This window comes from Leptidea sinapis, chromosome 34 (assembly GCF_905404315.1).
Source record: "Leptidea sinapis chromosome 34, ilLepSina1.1, whole genome shotgun sequence".
Lineage (NCBI taxonomy): Eukaryota > Metazoa > Arthropoda > Insecta > Lepidoptera > Pieridae > Leptidea > Leptidea sinapis.
In genome coordinates, this window is record NC_066298.1 from 7,099,990 (window position 1) to 7,120,965 (window position 20,976).

Here is a 20,976-nt window from a genome sequence, read left to right on the forward strand (position 1 = left end):
CATAGATGGTTTGAAACCTTTGATAGATCGGTATGGTCGGGCAAACTTAAATCGCCAATTTAAGGTTGAGATTCAATATAGAAATCGGCTGTTAAAGGTTATGGAATCAGTTTGAAACAGCTGATATTGTTCATTTATTACAATTAGAATAAAAAAAGAATGTGTGTACTTATGTACACGCGTTAGAAGTTACACTTCTTTGGCGTATGGAAAAATAAATCAAATTTTAACAAATAGAGATCAAAGATAGTATTAACACTCGGCATTTAAGTACATAAAATTTGTCAATATACCAGAAATAAAAAAAACGAGAAAAAAACATTTTTTTTAGATAATAATGTAATAATTTTTAATTAACGATGTAAATAAATTATATATACCGACAATTAACCTCAAATTTATAAATGCACTCAGAACAGTTTATTCAAATCAGTTTTATCACTAATATTCAATATATATAGATATACTAATAAATTATTAGTAAATACTATCACCGTTGTATATGAAATATTTATTTACACTGTTTTAATTGTACTGTTACGAAATACGTGTATACGTTAAATACGTTACTAAATATAAAAATACTAGAATATACAACTTGAACAAGGTTATCAATTTTCATGCCACCTAGAACTAACTTCACGATGTAGAATTCAGGTGTCGGTGTGCGCGCGCATCGTAAAAATTCACTCTCAACATTTTTCTCCATCACGGCAAAAGAAGTATAACTTCAAAAAATTATCCCATTCTTATTGTAATAAGAATTAAAATAAGTCCCTGAGAATAACATCGACCCTCGAAACAAAATTGTGAAGGAACTTTCTAAGCACGCGTCCTCCTAAATGCCGCCTACTTTTTTGATGTTATTGCGTTGTTTATGTAGCTGACGTGGTGCTAGTCGATCTTTCCAGCAAACGCGGTTGCCCTTAGTTATCTACTTGTACTCCACAATAATTTGGCTAGTAATGGATCACCTATTATATATTGATTAAATCATTCATTAACATGCATTGTTTAAATAAATTGTTCAGGTGCTATTCTCAGCAAGGGCTATAATTTATAGACAGAACTGAACGCTCAGAGTGATTTTATAATCAGTAGTTTTTTTTTTCTATAATTGCCATACTTTTATTTTAGTTTATTGCCTTTTAAATCATATAAGTTATTTAGGTACCGTTATACTTAGAAGTAATTTTCCTTTAAAAGAATGTAGCTCGTTTTTAAGACAATTGTTAGGTCTTCAATTTATGTTACTTATTTACTTCATATTTATATTATTTTACTACCACAATTTTATTTGATTGCCTGAAATTGCGTATGTACATAAAAATTAATTAATATTATTACATCAGAAAACTTGTAATTTTCATTAGAATACAGTAAAATGCTGTGTAAATTATTGTATATAAAAAGTGTAACTGTTAAATTTATTCTTGTAAACTGATATTGAATGGGTGATTATGAATAGCAATATAATATAATGTGTATAATATATATACATATAGCTCATGCTTTGACTTTGACGTTGTTATTCCGGCGTAGACTCTGTTTGTGTGATTCCTATGTCTATTGACAAACAGACTTGCTTGATATGGATGTCTTGAGATATCAGATGTATGTTAGTAAAATAAAAAGTGTGTTAAACAGTGATTTGATGTATTATAAGGTAAATTATATCATAGCTCAGTGTTTTCATGCAATGTATTATCAAACTAATGGAAATATCTGTTGTCAGAAGCTGACAGTTAAATAACCATAGAATTTACTTTAATTTGCAAAAGCAATAACGTAACGGCCTGTATCGTGTACTTGCATTGTTCCTAATGTGTTAAAATTTAGTACAAGTATACTGATTGTTGTATAACCAAATTATATTTTGTTTTCATATCTATTGAGAGATAACCTTTATGAATACGTGTTTAATTGAACTCACTCAATATATTTGATATGTTGTTCTTTAGGTACACACGTGCTACGGCGCGGAACTGGGGTTCGATTCAGACGAGGAGGGGTGCCCTTGCGACCTGCCTGACGAGCCTCAGCTACCGGACACCTCCGAGGTAACCACGTCGTTACCTTCCACCGTTTTATTCCTACGTCTTTTTTTAAGAAAATAAGGGACGAGATGAACAGCACGTTCAGCTGATTTTGATTGATACGCCCTGCCCATTACAATGCAGTGCCGTTCAGTATTCTTGAAAAACCGAAAAATTCCGAGAGGCACTTCAATTGCGCTCGTCACCTAGAGACAAAATGTTAAGTCTCATTTGCCCAGTAATTTCACTAGCTACGGCGCCCTTCAGGTCGAAACACAGTAATGTTGTAAACATTATTACTGCTTCACGGCAGAAATAGGCGCCGTTGTGGTACCCATAATCTAGCCGGCATTCTATATACGTCGCACATATATTATTAATATTTGAACTGACTTCATAATTCATTGAGCCCCGCTCAAATACATATGTATTGAGATTCGCTTTTTTATTTTTACCCGACTCCACGACATGAAGGAAGAAAATGTGTTAATTGTATATTTGTTGCCTTTTTGGGGACAAATTCATAAGAGAATTTAAAATACCACAATACGAATAGATGCATAGTATCTAAGTTTCGTGATGTGCCTACCTACTGACGAATAAAATAATCTATATATATATATATATATATAAAAGAGAATGTATGTTTGTATGTTCCCTAATAACTCCTAAACTATTCGACCGATCTCAATGAAATGTTTTGTAATAGATTCGTTGAAGCTCAAGGAAGGTTTACATATATAATTTATATGGCAAAACAACGTTTGCCAGGTCAGCTAGTAATAAATAAAGTGAACTTATATTAATAACAAAGTGGCGGCGTCATTGGCGTCACTATCTGTCTCATTCTAATTGCATAAAGTACCATTGCTAACAATAAAAACGTCGATACAACTTTACTCAAATGACGGCATTTGTTTCTAATACCTTTATTATTATATATTTGGACGACAAATTTTATAGTATGGCATATCTATCGGATAAAATAAAAATACTTAAAATGTTATTTTATAACCGAATGGACATGTGATAGCAATCTAGAGTTTTGATGAAAGCTACCAAAGTTAAGGGATATAGTATATTTAAAGCACATATAACGATGATTTTGCTTATTTTTTTTAATAATATTTATTTCCGATTCGTTTGTTTTCCCAAAAACTACTTTGGCTTTTTGCTAGGCCGCAACAGCATTAAAACCTACAAACAGTTCAAATCTCACAATGCCGAAAAATTCCACTCCGGGTAGTATATTTTTAATTAGTCAATAAAATAGTTGGTACACGAGTATTATTGTGTGTAGGAAGCTGGTATTTTTAACTGGATCATCATAGGAGAATCTCTCTACCGATGTCAGGTTATCATTACGTTTTGGGACAACCTATATAACCATATTAATTGATATATTTCAAACTATATATATTTGTTCTGACCATTATATCAAACTAATTAATTTAAAAAAAAGTAATTATTCTCAGTTGACGCATTTGCCGACGAATATAATTACGTATTTATATATAGATGATAAAGGTTATCCTAAATATATAACTTGCTTAAATGTTTACATATCAGATCGCAGCTAATGTAAATATTAAATAATACACTATTGATAATAAGTTCTAATGAATTATGATGTAGTAGCGAAATAGTGATATATTCTAGCTGTTATTCAAATGATTTGAGTTTTCATTAGTGTTAATTCCGCCAATATTTGTCTTTAAACGATTCGACACGTGTTTCGCCTCTACACGAGGCATCCTCAGGACGTGTTGTCTCGCGAGGCTGAATCAAATGAGCCGCTCTTTTATACACTCGTCCCATGAAATGACGCGCTGTGATTGGTCGGCTGTTGTGACGTATTACCTCCGGAAGAGATACGTAACAAAGGTGATGGGACTAAATTTGTTTGTTCATTCAACAATGTAAACATGTTATTTTTGTGTTTTATTATTTCTATTTGCTCTAACACATTTAAGCGAATTAACACCAAAGAAAACTCAAATCATTTGTATAATTATGGATTTCCGCAAAGTAACGCCTACTTCAATAAATTTTCTATTTTCGCTGTTGTTGTGTCTGTTATCCTATCTATTATATTATTGATTATGGGTATTATGCTCATTCTCATGCTTAGATACTTCTAGTATTTTCTTTAATTAACGCGAGTGTTACACATTTTAATAATAATATTGAAACACTTTTTACACAAATTATCTTGTCCCAAATAAAGCATATATAGCCTGTGTTTAGGGTTGCAAGACAACGATATATTTAACACAATATACTTACTTAAACATACATAAATACATTTGATCATCCATGACTCGGAAACAAACATACATATTTATCATATAAATGCTTGCACATACCGGGATTCGATTAAAATAAAACACTGCTTTAGTTATTTATGCAACTGTTGTGTAATAAGGGGTATTAAAACACGAATGTGGGTTTGGTATTAAAACACTCATATGATAATAGTGACGTAGCTGTCAAAATTTTCAATTTCTTGAAGTTTTACAACTCTCGTCATGTGTACGTTGCTTCGACGATAGTATCACATAAGTGTTTTAATACCTAATTATCAACAGTTGCATACAAGACTTTATCTACATAATATGAATCCTAAATAAAAGATTCTGAAACAGTTAGCTTACTGCTAACATTAAAAAAGCCTGTCCTAGTAAGCATAATATCATCCAAAGGAGTGTTATTATGAAAACGGATGATGTAATGTTGTACTGAATTTCATTACAACACTCGTTTGGATGATGTAATGGCTTAGGACATTGGGAGTTTTAATGTTGGCAATAAGCTAACTGTTATAGAATCTTTTTTAGATGATTTTGACACACGTTTTACACAAATTATCTTACCCCAAATTAAGCATATATAGCCTGTGTTATGGATTGCAAGACAACGATATATTTAATTTATTGTATTACTACTTACTTAATATACTTACTTAAACATACATTGTTGACAAGGAAGATAAGAACCTGGTATTAAAATAAAATAAAATAAATTGTTTCGAAATTTGAATTTGAATCCGCCCCTATAGAGATTATGCATGCGATCGGATGACCACCAACATCATTAATAGATCTTGGCATTTTTGATTCGTCCCTTTTAAAGGAGCCTTATATTGACAGTTCGGTAACGTTGAGTCAGTCACGCGTTGTACTATCCAGTGAGTCCCGCGCCAATAACGAGCGGCAACAAAGTGATACGCAAACATTGTTATCTTAACTGTACTGCTAATATCGATAAGCGTTCGTTTTTTTTTGTATTTGATAATTATTTTGCGATGTAACTGTCGCCGCAGTCGTACGGATTGGCGACAAGACGAACGTAATATTTTGATTCTTTCAAATGTGGTTATTGACAAGTGCGTTTGGTGTATTTGATTATTTGCGATGTAACTCTCGCAGGCGAAATGCGGATTGGGAAGAAAAAAAAAGTAAGCTTTGATACTAGTATATCTGTTAGCATAGATAAGTGCGTTTTTTATATATTACTAGCTGACCCAGCAAACGTTGTATTGCCGATATTAAAATCGCGATACAAAAGTAACTGTTGATCGTAGATGGGTGAAAATTGAAGTTGTATGTATTTTTAATGCTGACTCATAATCAAACAAATTAAAAAAAAATGTAAAAAAATTAAAAAAAAGACATTTAGGCACTTTTACCCAATATGCACTCAAAATTTCATGATAATCGGTCAAGCCGTTCAAAGTTTAACACCATGACACGAGAATTTTATATGTTAGATTTAATACTTGCATGACAACAATGTTGTTCAGTGGGCCTTATAAGGTTATGACTGAAAATGGCCCAACTTCCAGACTAGTACTAACATTGATATAATATTTGTTTATTTAGATTCACCAGTGGTAATAACATTTATAATTATGCTAATTTACAAGGGTTTTATTACTAAATGCATTACATTTTTCTTTCTTTCTTTAAAGGTGTATTCACCTTTATACCTTTATAATAACACCCCTTTAAAGAAAGAAAGAAACCGCATGCTAAATTATGTGTATTATGTGTTATAAAACAACCATTCTATGATGTAATGAAATTAGGAAATTAACAAAATCTACCAAACAAGTCAAGATAAACGTAAGAAACAAATCATGAATACTTATTAATTATTTATTTACAATATATTTTAACATTTTTGCGAAACCTTGGCAACGAATCACTGAATGGGTCTAAGTATTTATAATCGTTTATAATTTTGCATAATCGTGACACAGGTGAATTGATCCCCAAAATAGTTTTGCAAGAAGGTTTATATTATACAATATACAGGGCGTCCCAAATTTATGGGACATGAAGGGAAAGTACCTTAAACATCGTATCGTAATAAATAACTTTCTTGAAATTTGACTCAAACATTTTACGTTGCTCCTTTCGTTTAAAATACTATGTTAGTTAAGAAGAGTTATTAGTTTTTGGCCATTCTTTCGATTGGCATCACAAAAGTAGGGTTTTTTTTTTTTAGTATTTCATTTAAGTCGGTTCGATTCTCAGACGAGGCAAGTAATTTTGAGAAAATCTTTGAATGCAGAATTACTAACTTTTAAAAATAACATAAAGTCTTCTTTCAGTAAAATACCCTTTCTACGATATTTAAGGTACTTTTCCTTCATGTCCCATAACATTGGGACACCCTGTATACCTAGAGTACCTCAATATATTAAGTGTCGGGCGTCGAAGTCTCATTTCTATTCTTAAGGCCTAAGTTGCGTGTTTTTTACAAGTTATGTTTTTGATGGCATAAATATTACAGAAGCTAAAAACGTCGTTAGAACGTAAAAAGTAAATCTTAAGGAATCAAATTTAATAAACTGAATTTTTCAACACACTTGCTAAAAATACATTTACGGAGCCGATAAACATTATTCGAAAGTTAAAAACTACGCACCATACAACAAAATGTGAGTCAAACTAAGTTTTATCTAGCACCTTTAATTATCGCACGTTGGATAGCGCTACGCTTTATATACTTTTTTTTTTAAATTTCCATAAATAAAAATATTCTACCATCACCATCATATTATGTTAAGTTCATTTACACTGGCGTTCACAGAGTACTTTTTTCCAAGACTAATTAAAATTGGTTTGGCAGTGTTTACAATTCGAGATAACTTAAACAAGATCGAATCGCACTTCGCCCGTGAAGGGTTCCATTGCAGCAAGTAACATAATATAAAAGTTCTTGTAGTTCGTTGTAACTTTGATCGATGTTTTAATAATAGTGTATTTTTATATATTAAGTTATTCAAATTCAAATATTTTTATTCAAAATAGGATTTAAAATCACTTATTAAATGTCAAAAACTACTACCCATTCAAAAGAGACTGCCTCAGACCTGAGAAGAATGGGCGCAAGAAACTCAGCGACTTTTTTTTTAATATAAAATATGGATTACAATGTGATATCGTACAATAAAAATTTATAATTAAAGAGCCTGAAGGCTTTATTCCCAGTCCGTGGTGTCATTAAGGAAATCGTTTATGCTATAATAACCTTTCCCACACAAACGTTTTTTAACAACTCTTTTAAATTTCGTAACACATTTGTTTTGTACATTTTCTGGGATCAAATTGTAGAATCATATACATCGCCCAACAAAAGACTTACTAACTCGACCCAACCGAGTAGTAGGCATGACAAGTTTATGTTTGTTCCTCGTGTTAACATTATGAATGTCACAGTTTCTAGAAAATTCCTCAATGTGCTTATTATTATTATATTATTATTTATTTATCTATATGTTCATAGAACATTATCGAAAATGTATTGAGAAGCAACAGTCAAAATGTTTATTTCTTTATTGATAAGTAAACATTATAAATAGGTACCTAAATGATGGGATTTAGATCTAACTATATACGAGTCCATATAGGCTTGTGATAGCTAAACAAACTAGTGTATATATTCCAGTTTGACAAGAATTATTTCCGAAAATATTATCAATTTGTATGCCTCCTCGCGTAGTTGGACAAGGTGGTAATAACGCCCTGTATCCAGCATTCAAGGTTCCAAATGTACCTAATTTCAATTTACAATTTATGACATTAAAAAATCTACTTACTAGGATCTCGTTCAAACCAGAAGTTTTCATGGTAATGTACATCATGTATTTTTTTTTAGTTTTATCATTCTCTTATTTTACAAGTTACAAAGTTAAAAAATGATAATAGATACCTCAATATCATTACTAAAGACCTATCCATAGATACCCCACACGTATGGGTTTGAAGAAGATTTTTTTTGAGTTTAGAACTCCCAAAATTTATTGTTTTTTTTTTCTTTTTTTGTACAGAACATACAATACATCTACTTACCAAGATTCCACAGTATATTTTTTATAGTTTCGGGAATAAGTGGCTGTGACATACGGACCGACGGACAGATAGACTATGACGAATCCATAAGGGTTACGTTTTTGGCCATTTAGCTACGGAACCCTAAGAAGCGCATATCTCAAACGCTTGCTACGCTTAAAAAGCACCTAGGTTGGTCCTAGCTCTTAGTTCCTGCGTAACATAAGCTGGCGGAAAATTAAACACGTTTAAATGAAATGGAAAATTATTACGACTTAGAAAATTGAGGTAAAGAAGCCCTGTGGCATAGGCAATGTGTCAGAATCTCTGTTCCTCTGGACTTCCAATTTAATCAATGTTGTAATAGTAGGGGAGTTCCAGCGAGGATTTTGGGATTTATTCGACTGTGGCAGAATAACATAACGGGCACCTTGCACCTTGTGAAGTGCGTCTACCATACCTGATACATCTAATATATAAAATTCTCATGTCGCGGTGTTTGTAATTAAACTCCTTCGAAACGGCTTGACCGATTCCCATGAAATTTTGAGTGCATATTGGGTAGGTCTGAGATTCGGACAACATCATCCCCCTAAATGTTAGGTGGTCCACGACATTTTTTTTTAAATTTGTTTGATTATGAGGCAGCATTATAAATACATACAACTTCAAATTTTCACCCATCTACGATCAACAGTTACTTTTGTATCGCGATTTTAATATCGGCAATACAACGTTTGCTGGGTCAGCTAGTATATATAAGAAGGAACGTCTAGGGCAGTCGATCAGATTACTAAAAAAAATCGATGGTTAGAAAAAACTGAGCGTGTGTCAGATTGAGATAAGGTAATTTGTAACATGTAAAAAAAAGTGTACATACATTTGAATAATCTGACATTTTGAGCGCGACATAAGTGGGCAAGGCCCAAACTTACTTAAATGTTTTTTTCAATAAAATGTTGAGAGATATTATAGTCAAAAATAATCGAAAGGCCCTATAGCGGCATTTTTGAGCTAGTAATAATCTGTCCATATATTTGTTGAGTTACCCTATAAGATACCATACTTTATTATAGATGCTGTAGTTGTGATAGGAAATGATTGCAGCTTCTTTGATAATGTCTTTCTGGTTCGCCTAAGAGGGAAGACAAATTTATGTATACTTTTAATCAGTGATTCTATATTAGTCTTTCAGTCTTAAATTTTTACCAATACTGATACCACGTAATTTTAGAGTAGGGTCTTGTTCGATAGATTTACCATGATAACTTATACTTTTTAACGTAATATGATTCGTGTTTTTGGTACAAAATTGAATTGTTTTGGTTTTTTCAATATCTACTCGTAATTTGTTTCTTTCCATCCAATTTATAATTGTTAAGATCATATTTTACAGCTGTCTTGTCTGTGTTGACTGATGTGTGAAGGTCGCAAAAAGTATGCATTTCCGTGATCTAGAATTTGGTACATTATTTCGTTTCAATCTTTCATTTCTCAGCTATGTTTTTCAGTCAATAACTAAGTTTTACATCTGCAATCTGCATTTAATGTCATCAGTTAGTAATAATAATTATTATAAAGAATGATTCACTTTGTAACTTTTAGACATTTGCGATAGTAGATAATATGTTATAGGAGTAATCAAAACATAGCATGCGAACGATAAGTCCGTTTCTTTTGTGATCGATAAGAGATATAAATGATAACGCACCTGCGTTCACTGTTCCGCATACGGCATTAATCATGTTGTGATAACACAGGGCTTCCCGAACGTAGAATTTGGATGATTCTATTTCAACCACCGATACACGTTTCCGCATTTACTATAAGGCATAAAAGGCATTTATTTTCTCAAAATTTATTTCTATTTTTGATGTCATTTCTATTATACTAGATACTACTACCGCTTCGAAAACAAATGGCGCTCTGAGAGAGAAGATGCGGCGCAAGAAACTCTCCCAGCATTCATTTTTTGCGCTCCTTTTAATAATAATATACAATATTGTACAGTCATTTCTATCGCTATAAAACAATAATAATCTAGTCCCAGGCGGTCCGATCACTATTCAGATATATATCGATATTCAGCTGTGGAGTAGTAGGATTTACGACAGAGCCATTTTTTGTGGCTGGGACTTTATTATAAAAGTGTATACATTTACCGTTATGTATCGGGTTACTAAGAGGGTTTTAAGAGTAATTTCTTGTAAGCTGCATAAAATACCAAATAAATAGATTTATAAATAAATTTATATATACACTCTAATGATAAAGTCCCAGATGATGTACTTATCAATAAATAAATTGAAGGAGACAGATTACTTTAACATCAGATATCCTGGGGAATGATTATTGTTGTGTATGTGGTGGTATTATAAATGATTATTTTCACTGCGAGTCCTGGTGTCCCGGAAACACCGCACAAGGAATCTCATTCCACAGCTTTGTTGATATAATTGAGGTCAAAAAGAATTCTAAAGGAATCCATTTTTAGAATATTAATAATTTTATGCCGTTAATATGTAAGGTATAATAATTCTAAGAATGGCCAAAATATATACTTTTGAGTTAGATATTACAAATGCTAAAAACTCATAAAGGGATTACCTGTAATAGACACTAGTCACTAATGATATACATGTGAATGTAAGTTTGTTTGTTACGCTTTCACGTCTAAACCACTAAGCCTTTTTTGATGAAATTCAGTACAAAAATGGAAAAGGACGTGGGGCACCTTTAATCGCGAAAAAAGGCTTGGAGGGGTTGAAATATGGGATGAAAGTTCGTCATTATCAAAGATTTACGCACTTGATAAGAAATAAAAATATATTTGTTCTAGCGTTTTTGAAATTTTGAACTGTGTGGGAATGAATGTTCGAATGGAAGTCCAAACAAAATAACACTTTTACGCCTAACTCCAAATTCGAATTTGATTGTATTTAGTATTAAAATAGAACGCTTAAAAGTTACAGAAGTAAGGTACATAAAAAAAAAACTTTTCCCATGGGCAAATTTTATGGCGTGCTCACGAGTATTAAATAAGTGTATGTTTAAATACATTCTATATATTAAGTATTTAAATTTGCGGGTTTTCCAGGATGCGGTGGATAACTCGTCCATGGACCTCGCTCGGGAACTGAGAGACGCCAGGGAATCTTCACCGCCGCTGTGTGAGTACCGCTATTTCTTGACCTCACCACTTTTGTTGAGATTCTCCTTGTCCGCTAAGGATATAACGGATGTAAGTGTTTTTCACATTGCGCATTCAATCTTAAGATTTTAAAGCAGGAAGCTTTTTATTTTGAATATGTTATAAAAGTCACTTAAATGGGAATCAATCATAATTTTGTATTATCATGCGACCGATATCTTTGTTCTTTGGTAGTTCGGCATGGGCTCAATGCACGCCCCAGTAGCCCCGTCTTATGTTCTTTTTCTTTATAATAATAATTATAACATCTCTACTCTCCTCTTTGTTCTATTTGCTTAAGGCTTCTTACACACTTGCAGCCAGGTCGCGGCCCAGTGTATTTTGAGATGAAAGACAGCAATTGATTGCTTATTTCACGCGCTCGCCGACCAAGGTCCTCCGGCTACGTACTAGCCGAGAAAGTGGTCATCGGGACTTGGCTGATGAGCGTTGATGATGATGCGTTAGCGCTTTTAGGGCCTTATTTCGCCGGAACACCTCAGTGGCGCGACTGGTTGCGTCCGTAATCTACCAAACTAGACACCAGAGTCACGTGTGGTCTACACATGAGACGGTATCAAAATGTACCTCGAAAACAGGGGCGTGCATAGGTTTTTCTAGCAAGGTAGGCACTGTAGATCTAACTATTCGTAGTCGAGCTTTGGAATGTGCAATGTTTGCTTATAAAAGGCATTTATTTTCTCAAAATTGATTCCTTTAGAATTTTTTGATGTCATTTCTAATATACTAGGTATTACTACCGCTTCGGAAGCAAATGGCGCTCTGAGAGAGAAGAATTGGCGCAAGAAACTCTCCCAGTATTATTTTTTTGCGCTCTTTTTAATAAAAACATACAATATTGTACTGTCATTGCTATTGCCATAAAATAATCATAATCTAGTGCCAGGCCGTCCGATCACTTGATATTCAGCTGTGGAGTAATAGTATTTACGACAGAGCCATTTTTATAGTAGGTATCTAGCGTAAAGTAAAATTATATAAGTGGATGTTCATAGAAGTTTGGTTATAGTAGAATAGAAGTTTAACACTTGTGCTATATTTATTTCGGTTTGTTATTACGTGATAGGCACTGCCTAATTGCCTATATGATATGCACGCCCTTGCTCGAAGAGATAGCACTATTCCTATATTTAAGTAGGGTAAGAAAGGACACCAAGTGAGTAACACTCTATGAAGCTATATACATTTTGTTGGTAGCGATGACTGGATGCGCAACCGTGTTGTCCCGGTAAAATATAGCTCTTAATCTTCAAGATCTGTTTTTTTTTAATGAAAAAAAGGGACGAGACGAGCAGAACGTTCAGCTGATGCTAATTGATGCGCCCTGTCCATTACAATGCAGTGCCGCTCTGGATTCTTGAAAACCCCAAAAATTCTGAGTGGCACTACAACTGCGCTCGTCACCTTGAGACATAAGATGTTAAGTCACATTTGTCCAGTAATTTCACTAGCTACGGCGCCCTGCAGGCTGAATCACAGTTATGTTTACACGCTTCACAGCAGAAATAGGCGCCGTTGTGGTACCCATAATCTAGCCGGCATCCTGTGCAAAGGAGCATCCCACTGGTAATGGTTTGGTTTCGAAGCTGTTCCATTAAACTTTTATGTTTCGCAGTGAACGGGTCGGGTCTTGGCACGGGTGCGGAGGACGCGGACATGATCCCCACCGACATGTCTGACACGAGCGAGAGTGAGCCTGAAAAAAATCACAAGTATGTTTATTATTATGGCATTATATTCAATTAACAAAAAACCTCTGAAGAATTTTGAATATGATGGTCAGAGAATTTTAAAAAGTTTTAAGAAAATTTTAGAAAGGCTAAAACTATTTGTAATAAAAACTTTCCATAAGGAATCTGTCGAGAAAGAGCTAAAAGAAGGGGGTAAAAATTGGGGAGAAATGAAGCAGAATGCCCCGAATCGTGAAAGCTGGTGAGCTTTTGCTGTTGTTAGGCCATACGTCCCAAAGTTAAAATAAATTTTGACGACCCCTATAGCCCGGTGGGTGACATTGCCTACTGAACTAGAGGTCCCGGGTTCGAATCCCGGTATGTTCAACCATTAATATGATGAATATGGATGTTTGTTTACGAGTCATGGATGTTTAAGTAATTACATTGTATTAAATATATTATCGTTGTCTTGTGCCCATAGTACAGCCTAGTTAGCAGCTATGCCTAGTTTGGGGCAAGATAATTTGTGTAAAAGTGTGTCAATATTATTATTATTATTATTTTGGCAGACAAATTTTTTATTGTTGTGAAACATTACAAGAAAAAAATTTAACGTAAATTATTTATGCTATTACAATCTTATAATCATCGTTTAAGAAGATTAATTCTTGACCACTGTCTTTTACCTGCAATGTGGTAAAAGGAGTACAGACTAGCGTACCTACTGATTAATGCGGTAATGACTTACTGATTGTAAGTGATTACCGCCGACCATACTGTCTTACAACACCTGATGAATGACACGAGCGTTGCGGGTCTTTGAAGTGAATTTATGTTGTTGATTCCGCAATTTTTGAATTGGGAATATACCACCCTTTCTTTGATTTATAACACAAGATATTCTCCGTTGCGTCTTACCTTCTATGAAATAATACAAGTTCCAGCAGTTCATACGTTGGGTTTGTCATGATTTGGCTGACGTTTTTTGTTTTGCTTGGATTGATTTTCCACTATTTAAAATAATTCTCAATCGGCATTAAGTTGATTAAATTCATCCTTTCCAGCGGTGGTGAAGAGATCTGCACCTCAACTCACGAGGGGAAGATCCTCCTCCGCGAAGAGTTCCCCTTCAACATTGATCAGCTGTTCACGATGATATTCACCAACTCCAAGTTCAACCTGGAGCTGCTGGCGGCACGCAAGAGCTCCGATTATGTACAGGTATGTGACATCGAGAGGGTGATCTCATGGATCTTTTTGTAACATTTTATGAACGTCGTGCAATCTGCATGCGGTTTTTTCTTTTCGTCTACTCTATTAGTGATTTGCTCTTGGCAGCGGCGTGCATTGGTTTTCGTGTCGTGAGTCGTAGTTGAGTCTGGAGATTGCTTACCGTAGGTATCTAGGAAAATTTATGAGTGGGGCTTCAATAGAAGTTTGGTTATAAGCTAACGTAACCAAAATAAACTAAATTAACTTTAACACTATATTTATTTAGGTTTATAACGAGGTACGCACTGCCTAATTGCCTATATGATATGCACACCCCTGTCTCGGGGCTCTTTTTTTTATATTGACAAAAAATATACAATGTGATTGTTTCTGCAGAAATGATTACAAATGTACAATAGTCTCACTCTGAAATTTCGTACCAAAGAGGTTTTATTTTAATCCATAAAATTGCCATTTTAATACGTACACCATTATTACGTGATTAGTTATGTTATGTGATTTTATTTCGAAAATGTATTATGCTAGTATAAATTATATGAAATGATATTTTTATCAATTGGCGGCTTCTTTGGACATGATGCTGGTTAGGTAGGCTTTTTCTGCCTTTTATATTATTCTGGTGTGAAGCGCGCCGTAGCTGGTAAAATTACTCGGTTAATTAGACTGTACCTGGTAGGTATGTCTTAAAAGAACGACAGCCTTGTTCAGTATATTTAGTTTGTAATAAAATTCAAAGTCAAATCAGCCCTTTTTTTAGTATTTCACATCTATATGATATATGATCCTAATTTACAGCCTCCCAGTATTTTTAATTCAAATTTTCTTATAAATTCGCAGGAAATATTGGAGTAGATCTGTATCAATTATTTATAAAATTGTATTTTTGTTTTTATAGTCGCCTTGGGAACCTCAAAATGGTGTGAAGTGTAGACAAGTCAGCTACACCCTGGGACTTACATCTGGACCTATAGGGCCTAAGGAAGTCCACGTCAGCGAAACCCAGGTGAATATTCGACTAACCCTTACTTAGTCTTTTTATAGATTTTATAGTTAAAAGGCATTTATTTTCTCAAAATTTATTCGTTTAAAATTCTTTTTGATGTCTTTTCTAATTAATTCTATCCTAATAAATATAATTAAAATAATAATATCTTTATCCTCAATAATTTCTTCAAAAACAGCCAGATAAAAATAGTACGGTATGGTAGAGATTTTATTACAAGTTTATACACACTATATGCGAAAAGACATTATCTATTTGTTCAGATTTTACTGTTTATTTGAGTAACACTTGTTCTTGGAAAAATTAGTTTTAAAGGCAAAAGAGGGATAGTACACAGTATTTCGATAATACCGTTCCCTCGTTACCGTTATTTTATTCCTTTAGCTCAGCGCTTACACAATGCACAAGCTGTTAGTAAAATTAGAAAATGACTTAAAAAAATACACACAGATATATAACATTGATATATAAATACCATCCCTGTCAGTGAGCTGTCAAAATTTGGCAGATTTGGGAATTGCAAAAAGCGGAACATTGCATAGGTATAACATATTTTGAATGTCACCATAATGAGCTACCTTGATGAGTTTTTCAACTAAATCAAATCCATTGGCAGGTAATGAACAAATGCTCGAAGCCCGGCGCGTTGTATTCAATCGAAAGCACAAGTGAAAACTCTGGCATACCGTACGCGGACTACTTCAGCGTGCGCGCGCATTACTGTCTGGAGCGGGTCTCCGACTCCATGTCCAGGATCACCTTCTACGGCTGGGTGCATTACAAGAAGAGCATGTGGCCAATGGTCAAGAGTGAGTCGTTTCTAATATTATTCCTCGACTAAAACATACCTCCAATAGAAATCACCTTAATAAACAATTTGACATGTGATAATCCTCACTTCTGGGCAGGGCCGGATTTAAACTTAATGCCGCCCCTGGGCACCGGATAAAAATCCGCCCCAATAATTTCACTTAAACTTATAGTTTATATATTTTATTTTTCAAAACTAAAATAACTAATTTATTGCAGAAACTTTATGAAAACAAATACTAATAATTTTTTTTGTGGTAATTCCAGAAAATAAAAAACTCTATTATTATTTTAAATCTCCAAGGGAATAAATTGATTAAATCGTTTTTAATTTTTACTAAACGTGCCAAAGTTATAATTTACAAATAATGGATAAATTGAATTTCATGAATTATCAATTAAACCAGAAATTATTAATTAATTATATTGAACAGCATTGATAAGACTAAAAAAAAATTATTTCACTTTCTAAATTTTGTCGCCCTGGGCACTTACCCCAACTGCCCCTAGTGTAAATCCACCGCTGCTTCTGGGATTAATTACACAAATAAAACTGAAATAGTACATTTGTGTAACTCAAGCGAATGACCGTTCAAGTTCGTTTTCGTCGGCAATCGACAAATTGTCGCACGAGTTGCATATAATATTTTGTATTACAAATGCGACGATTCATGTATTATTTCCGACTCCATATTCGTTTTGAAACTATTGTAACTTAAATTATAATTTTATTTATTAAATTAAACTGTCAGACGCGTCAACCTCAATTCAGTTTTGATATTAAGATTGTTTTTTATTTTAGCAATTTTATCTAAATTTGCGTGCGACAAGTAAACTTTTCGCAATCAAACAACAGTTTCATTCACGAAAAAACTCACGCGTAATTTAAAAATGGGCAAACGGCTCTTTTTCAACCGCAACAGCGAGCGCCAAGATACTACTTTTCTTGCATGAGTAATACAAACAAAATTTTATGAACGATGCGCGGCTCGAACCCGCGACTTGTTTAGATTTACAAGAGCGACATCTCCAGTAAATTTCCTAATATGCTAATATTAGGGTTGAGCAGGTTATCAATTGTAAGTAGATCATGTAGATGAAGCCACAACCTGAGAGTTGAACAAAGCATACAAGATTTTACTAACGTTACGTCACTCCAACGGTTGGCACAGGTGGAAAGAGCGGTCGCACGGAACGCGAGAAGTCGCGGGTTCGAGTCCCGCATTGTTCATAAAATTTTGTTTTCAGTTTTATTTCTGTAAGAAATCACCTAGTTTATCTATGGATAAAAATAAATTTGTTTGAATCGATCTATATACACTGTCATGCCATAAATAGACTTTGAGAGATTGGCCTACTTAACCGAAACTTCCATTTTTGGGTTCCACATTTAAAACTTAACCAAATCGTTGCGTTTGGCCGTTATTCATTTTAATCATTAGTTTTTTGAGTGAAAATAAGTTGGTTTAAGCCGAGTAAGGCAGAGTAAAATTAACCAGAGTAATTTATACACAATTAAATTTATTATATGTACTGTCAAATGTCTCTAACTCTATGAATATAGAACAAATAAAACAAAAAAGTGTGTGTGTCAGCTCCGACGCACGACTGGAGTTTACTTCTCAAGAACGATTGTCTTTGAACAGGTACTAAACAAAATCAAGTCCAATGGAGTCGGTTACAAACAGACATACAGCAGAAGCTAATATAAGCGTATTTATTAAAAAAGATCGACCTAATATGTAAGGGTAAATAAACGCATTAATGAAAATTCTTAAAGAATATATATATATTCTTATTTTCTTTACATTTTTTACGACTATTCGGCGAAATATTATTTATCAAATATTTTACATTTAAGTAGATCTTACATGATTACATCATTATAATTATATTATCGAATAATTAATTATCATAAATAAAACTATAAAAATAGTTATTAGAAAATAAATCATATTAACTTTAAAAAAATTAAAGTCCTTAAGAGAATGGGCGATACTAGTGAGTATAACTGGAAGTCCTTATTCTGTCTCAATAATTCTTGGAAGTAAGACGTATTTCTATAAGGATGATTCTGTAGCAATGATTATTCGAATAAGTATAAGATCTTTTTGTTGCATATTATTGGCCGCAAAGGTAAAATAGAATTGATTTTGAAACGTGTCTGTCGCGATAATATAATCAGTCGATAGATCATTAATAGAGTAACAGTGATTAAATCCGGCTCGAAGTACCAATTTGACTACATACGAGCTCTTACTACAATACGATAGTATTTTACCAGTGAGAGCCTCTCTTTGCACAGGAAGCCGGCTAGATTATGGGTACCACAACGGCGCCTATTTCAGCCGTGAAGCAGTAATGTGTATAGATTACCTACTGTGTTTCGGTCTGAAGGGCGTCGCAGCTAGTGAAATTTCTGAGCAAAAACATATTATGTCTCAAGGTGACGGGTGCAATTGTAGTGCCGCTCAGAATAATTATTGGGGTTTTCAAGAATCCTGAGCGGCATTATAATGGGTAGGTCGTATCAGTTACCATCAGCTGAACGTCCTGCTCGTCTCGCCCCTTATTTTATAAAGAAAAGTCAAATGAAAGATGTTGTTGTTAATGTTAATGAGCACGCGCGGAAAGTATTCGTCGCGAAATCATACTGATGTTAATACCGCGTGTGTAGCTTAAAGTGCTTTGTAAGGAAGGTGTACATACCTAATAGAAAAATCAAGAATGTTAAATTGCCTTGTTGATCTCCGATCCCAGCCTATATATGCTAACGAGTACACGTAACAAAGAATACTGTGACGAAGTATGTAACAGTGTCTTTCCATCAGCGTTCCTGGAGAAGAACGCAATAAGTGGAATGGAGGAATTCGTGGCGCTGTTAACGACGCAGTTGCGTGCGCAATTGCGGCCCACCGCGCCGCTTGCCCGCGCACGACGTTCGCGCCGCAGGAAACACGACGGTAACATTATATTCTATACTAGCTGACCCGACAGACGTTGTTCTGTATATAATAAATAAAATAATGTTTCTATATGAATTTGTCAATAATATATCATAACATCAAAAATTACTTCGTAAAATAAGCACCCTGCTGTCGTAATGAAATTGGTTCAGCAGAACTGTCGAACCGTGCGTCAATAAATTCTCTCATAGAAATTATGTATGGACACATCAAATGAAAAACAAATTTGTTGTTTTTATTTAATTTAGCCTTTTAAACCTTCTCTGGACTTCCACAAATAATTCAAGACCTTAATTTGCCAAATCGGTCCAGCCGTTCTCGAGTTTTAGCGAGACTAACGAACAGCAATTCATTTTGATATATATCTATATATACATATACTAGCAGTTCCCGCCCGAATCGCTGTGCGATTTTAAAAAGGAAGGAACGTTGTAATTCTAGAAATAAGTAGCCAAAAACCATCTAGGATAAATTTCGCATCGAATGGCTGTAGTTTCATGTAACTTTCTGTCGTTTCATTAAAAAATTCTCATTTTTAAACTTAACAGCACTTACACATATAAAACTTAGTATAAAATATATTCTGTGTAGGGACTTGTAGTGTGAATTGAGACGACAAAGTGAATAAATTATTTATATTACAGAGAATAAATTATTTATTATTATAAATTATACATATTTAACTGGTTTGATGAGCTGAAAGGATAATAACAAGCATGATGACAAATTTTGGTTCCCTCTTCTTTAATGTAACCCAAATTCACAGACGTAATGACGTTACGTCTCAGAAATCAATGGAATGCGTTTTATAACAACCAAAATTTCAACACGGTGATGATTACTGAGCTGCACAAAATTTATATTTTATTAAATGTAGAGAAGAGAGCTATACTGAAACTATTTAAAATTGATATTTTTTTAAACTTTTCACGACCTTTATTATATGGTCTCATTGAGCCTAATTGTACATAGTGGTGTTTGTTAATTCAGCAGTGGCTAGATAAAAAGAACTGACTTTAATACTAAGCTATTCTCTGTTTAAAAAGATTACCTTGCTTACGTCAGATGATATTGTCAATCCTGACATTAATTGACAGTCACAGTTTCGCTAGATTGTTGTTTTCAGCGGCGCGTTCACACAGTATGCTCGGAGTGCAACGTGAAAGTTTGGTTCACGCAAATAACTCGTTCTATTGATGGTTGGAAAGTGTATCTGACAATTGACCTCTGAACGCAGAGGAGATAAATTTTCGAAAGAAAATAGATTTTAAAGACGTGTCGATATCGCGTGGTTTAGACCAAGTTTGCTAGCTCTAAAGTTCTAGTATTGAATATTGTGTGGCATTCTTGTTGTGGATTTTAAGAATATCGTTGGGGTAGGCAGGAGTGCTGGGTCACAATACGATACCTATTCTGGCCATAGGCTATGAAAGAAAAACAAGGAAAAATATTTTTATTATAAATGACTACAGTTGTTTTCAATGGTGGCCTTTAATTGCCTCGTATTTAGTCACCGCTTGTTTTAGAGATCTCTTAAGCAACTCGATATCGGCGTGTCGGTCAGGGCAGATTATATTGTCTTCTAAAAGAAACCGCTATTTGTACATCAAGGAGTTTTTAGAAGCTTGAGTAGCTCGTAACTTGTTGTACCAGGTGGTCAGTGTTAGACAGTCCAGGGTACATTTTTTAAAGGATGAAATTTTTCA

The 20,976-nt window shown here is 33.9% G+C and overlaps 1 protein-coding gene and 1 long non-coding RNA gene across 7 annotated transcripts in view; one reads left to right on the forward strand and one right to left on the reverse strand.

Moving 5' to 3' along the window:
- The window catches only part of LOC126975052 (protein Aster-B-like), a 57,579-nt gene that overhangs the window by 25,765 nt on the left and 10,838 nt on the right, over positions 1-20,976 (forward strand). For 5 of the 6 annotated variants that reach the window (XM_050822844.1, XM_050822845.1, XM_050822847.1 and 2 more), the window contains exons 8-14: positions 1,962-2,060; positions 11,472-11,544; positions 13,201-13,297; positions 14,323-14,479; positions 15,387-15,494; positions 16,111-16,303; positions 19,136-19,267. In XM_050822844.1, the coding sequence (XP_050678801.1) occupies positions 1,962-2,060; positions 11,472-11,544; positions 13,201-13,297; positions 14,323-14,479; positions 15,387-15,494; positions 16,111-16,303; positions 19,136-19,267 (859 nt within the window). Of the gene's footprint in view, positions 1-1,961; positions 2,061-5,344; positions 5,494-11,471; positions 11,545-13,200; positions 13,298-14,322; positions 14,480-15,386; positions 15,495-16,110; positions 16,304-19,135; positions 19,268-20,976 lie in introns of those variants that run through there. The other variant, XM_050822849.1, reaches the window with a different exon arrangement.
- LOC126975131 (uncharacterized) lies at positions 11,371-14,326 on the reverse strand. Its single transcript, XR_007731641.1, has 2 exons — positions 14,177-14,326; positions 11,371-13,281 (listed from the first exon to the last, which is right to left on the reverse strand). It is a non-coding gene; the product is annotated as an uncharacterized LOC126975131 (long non-coding RNA).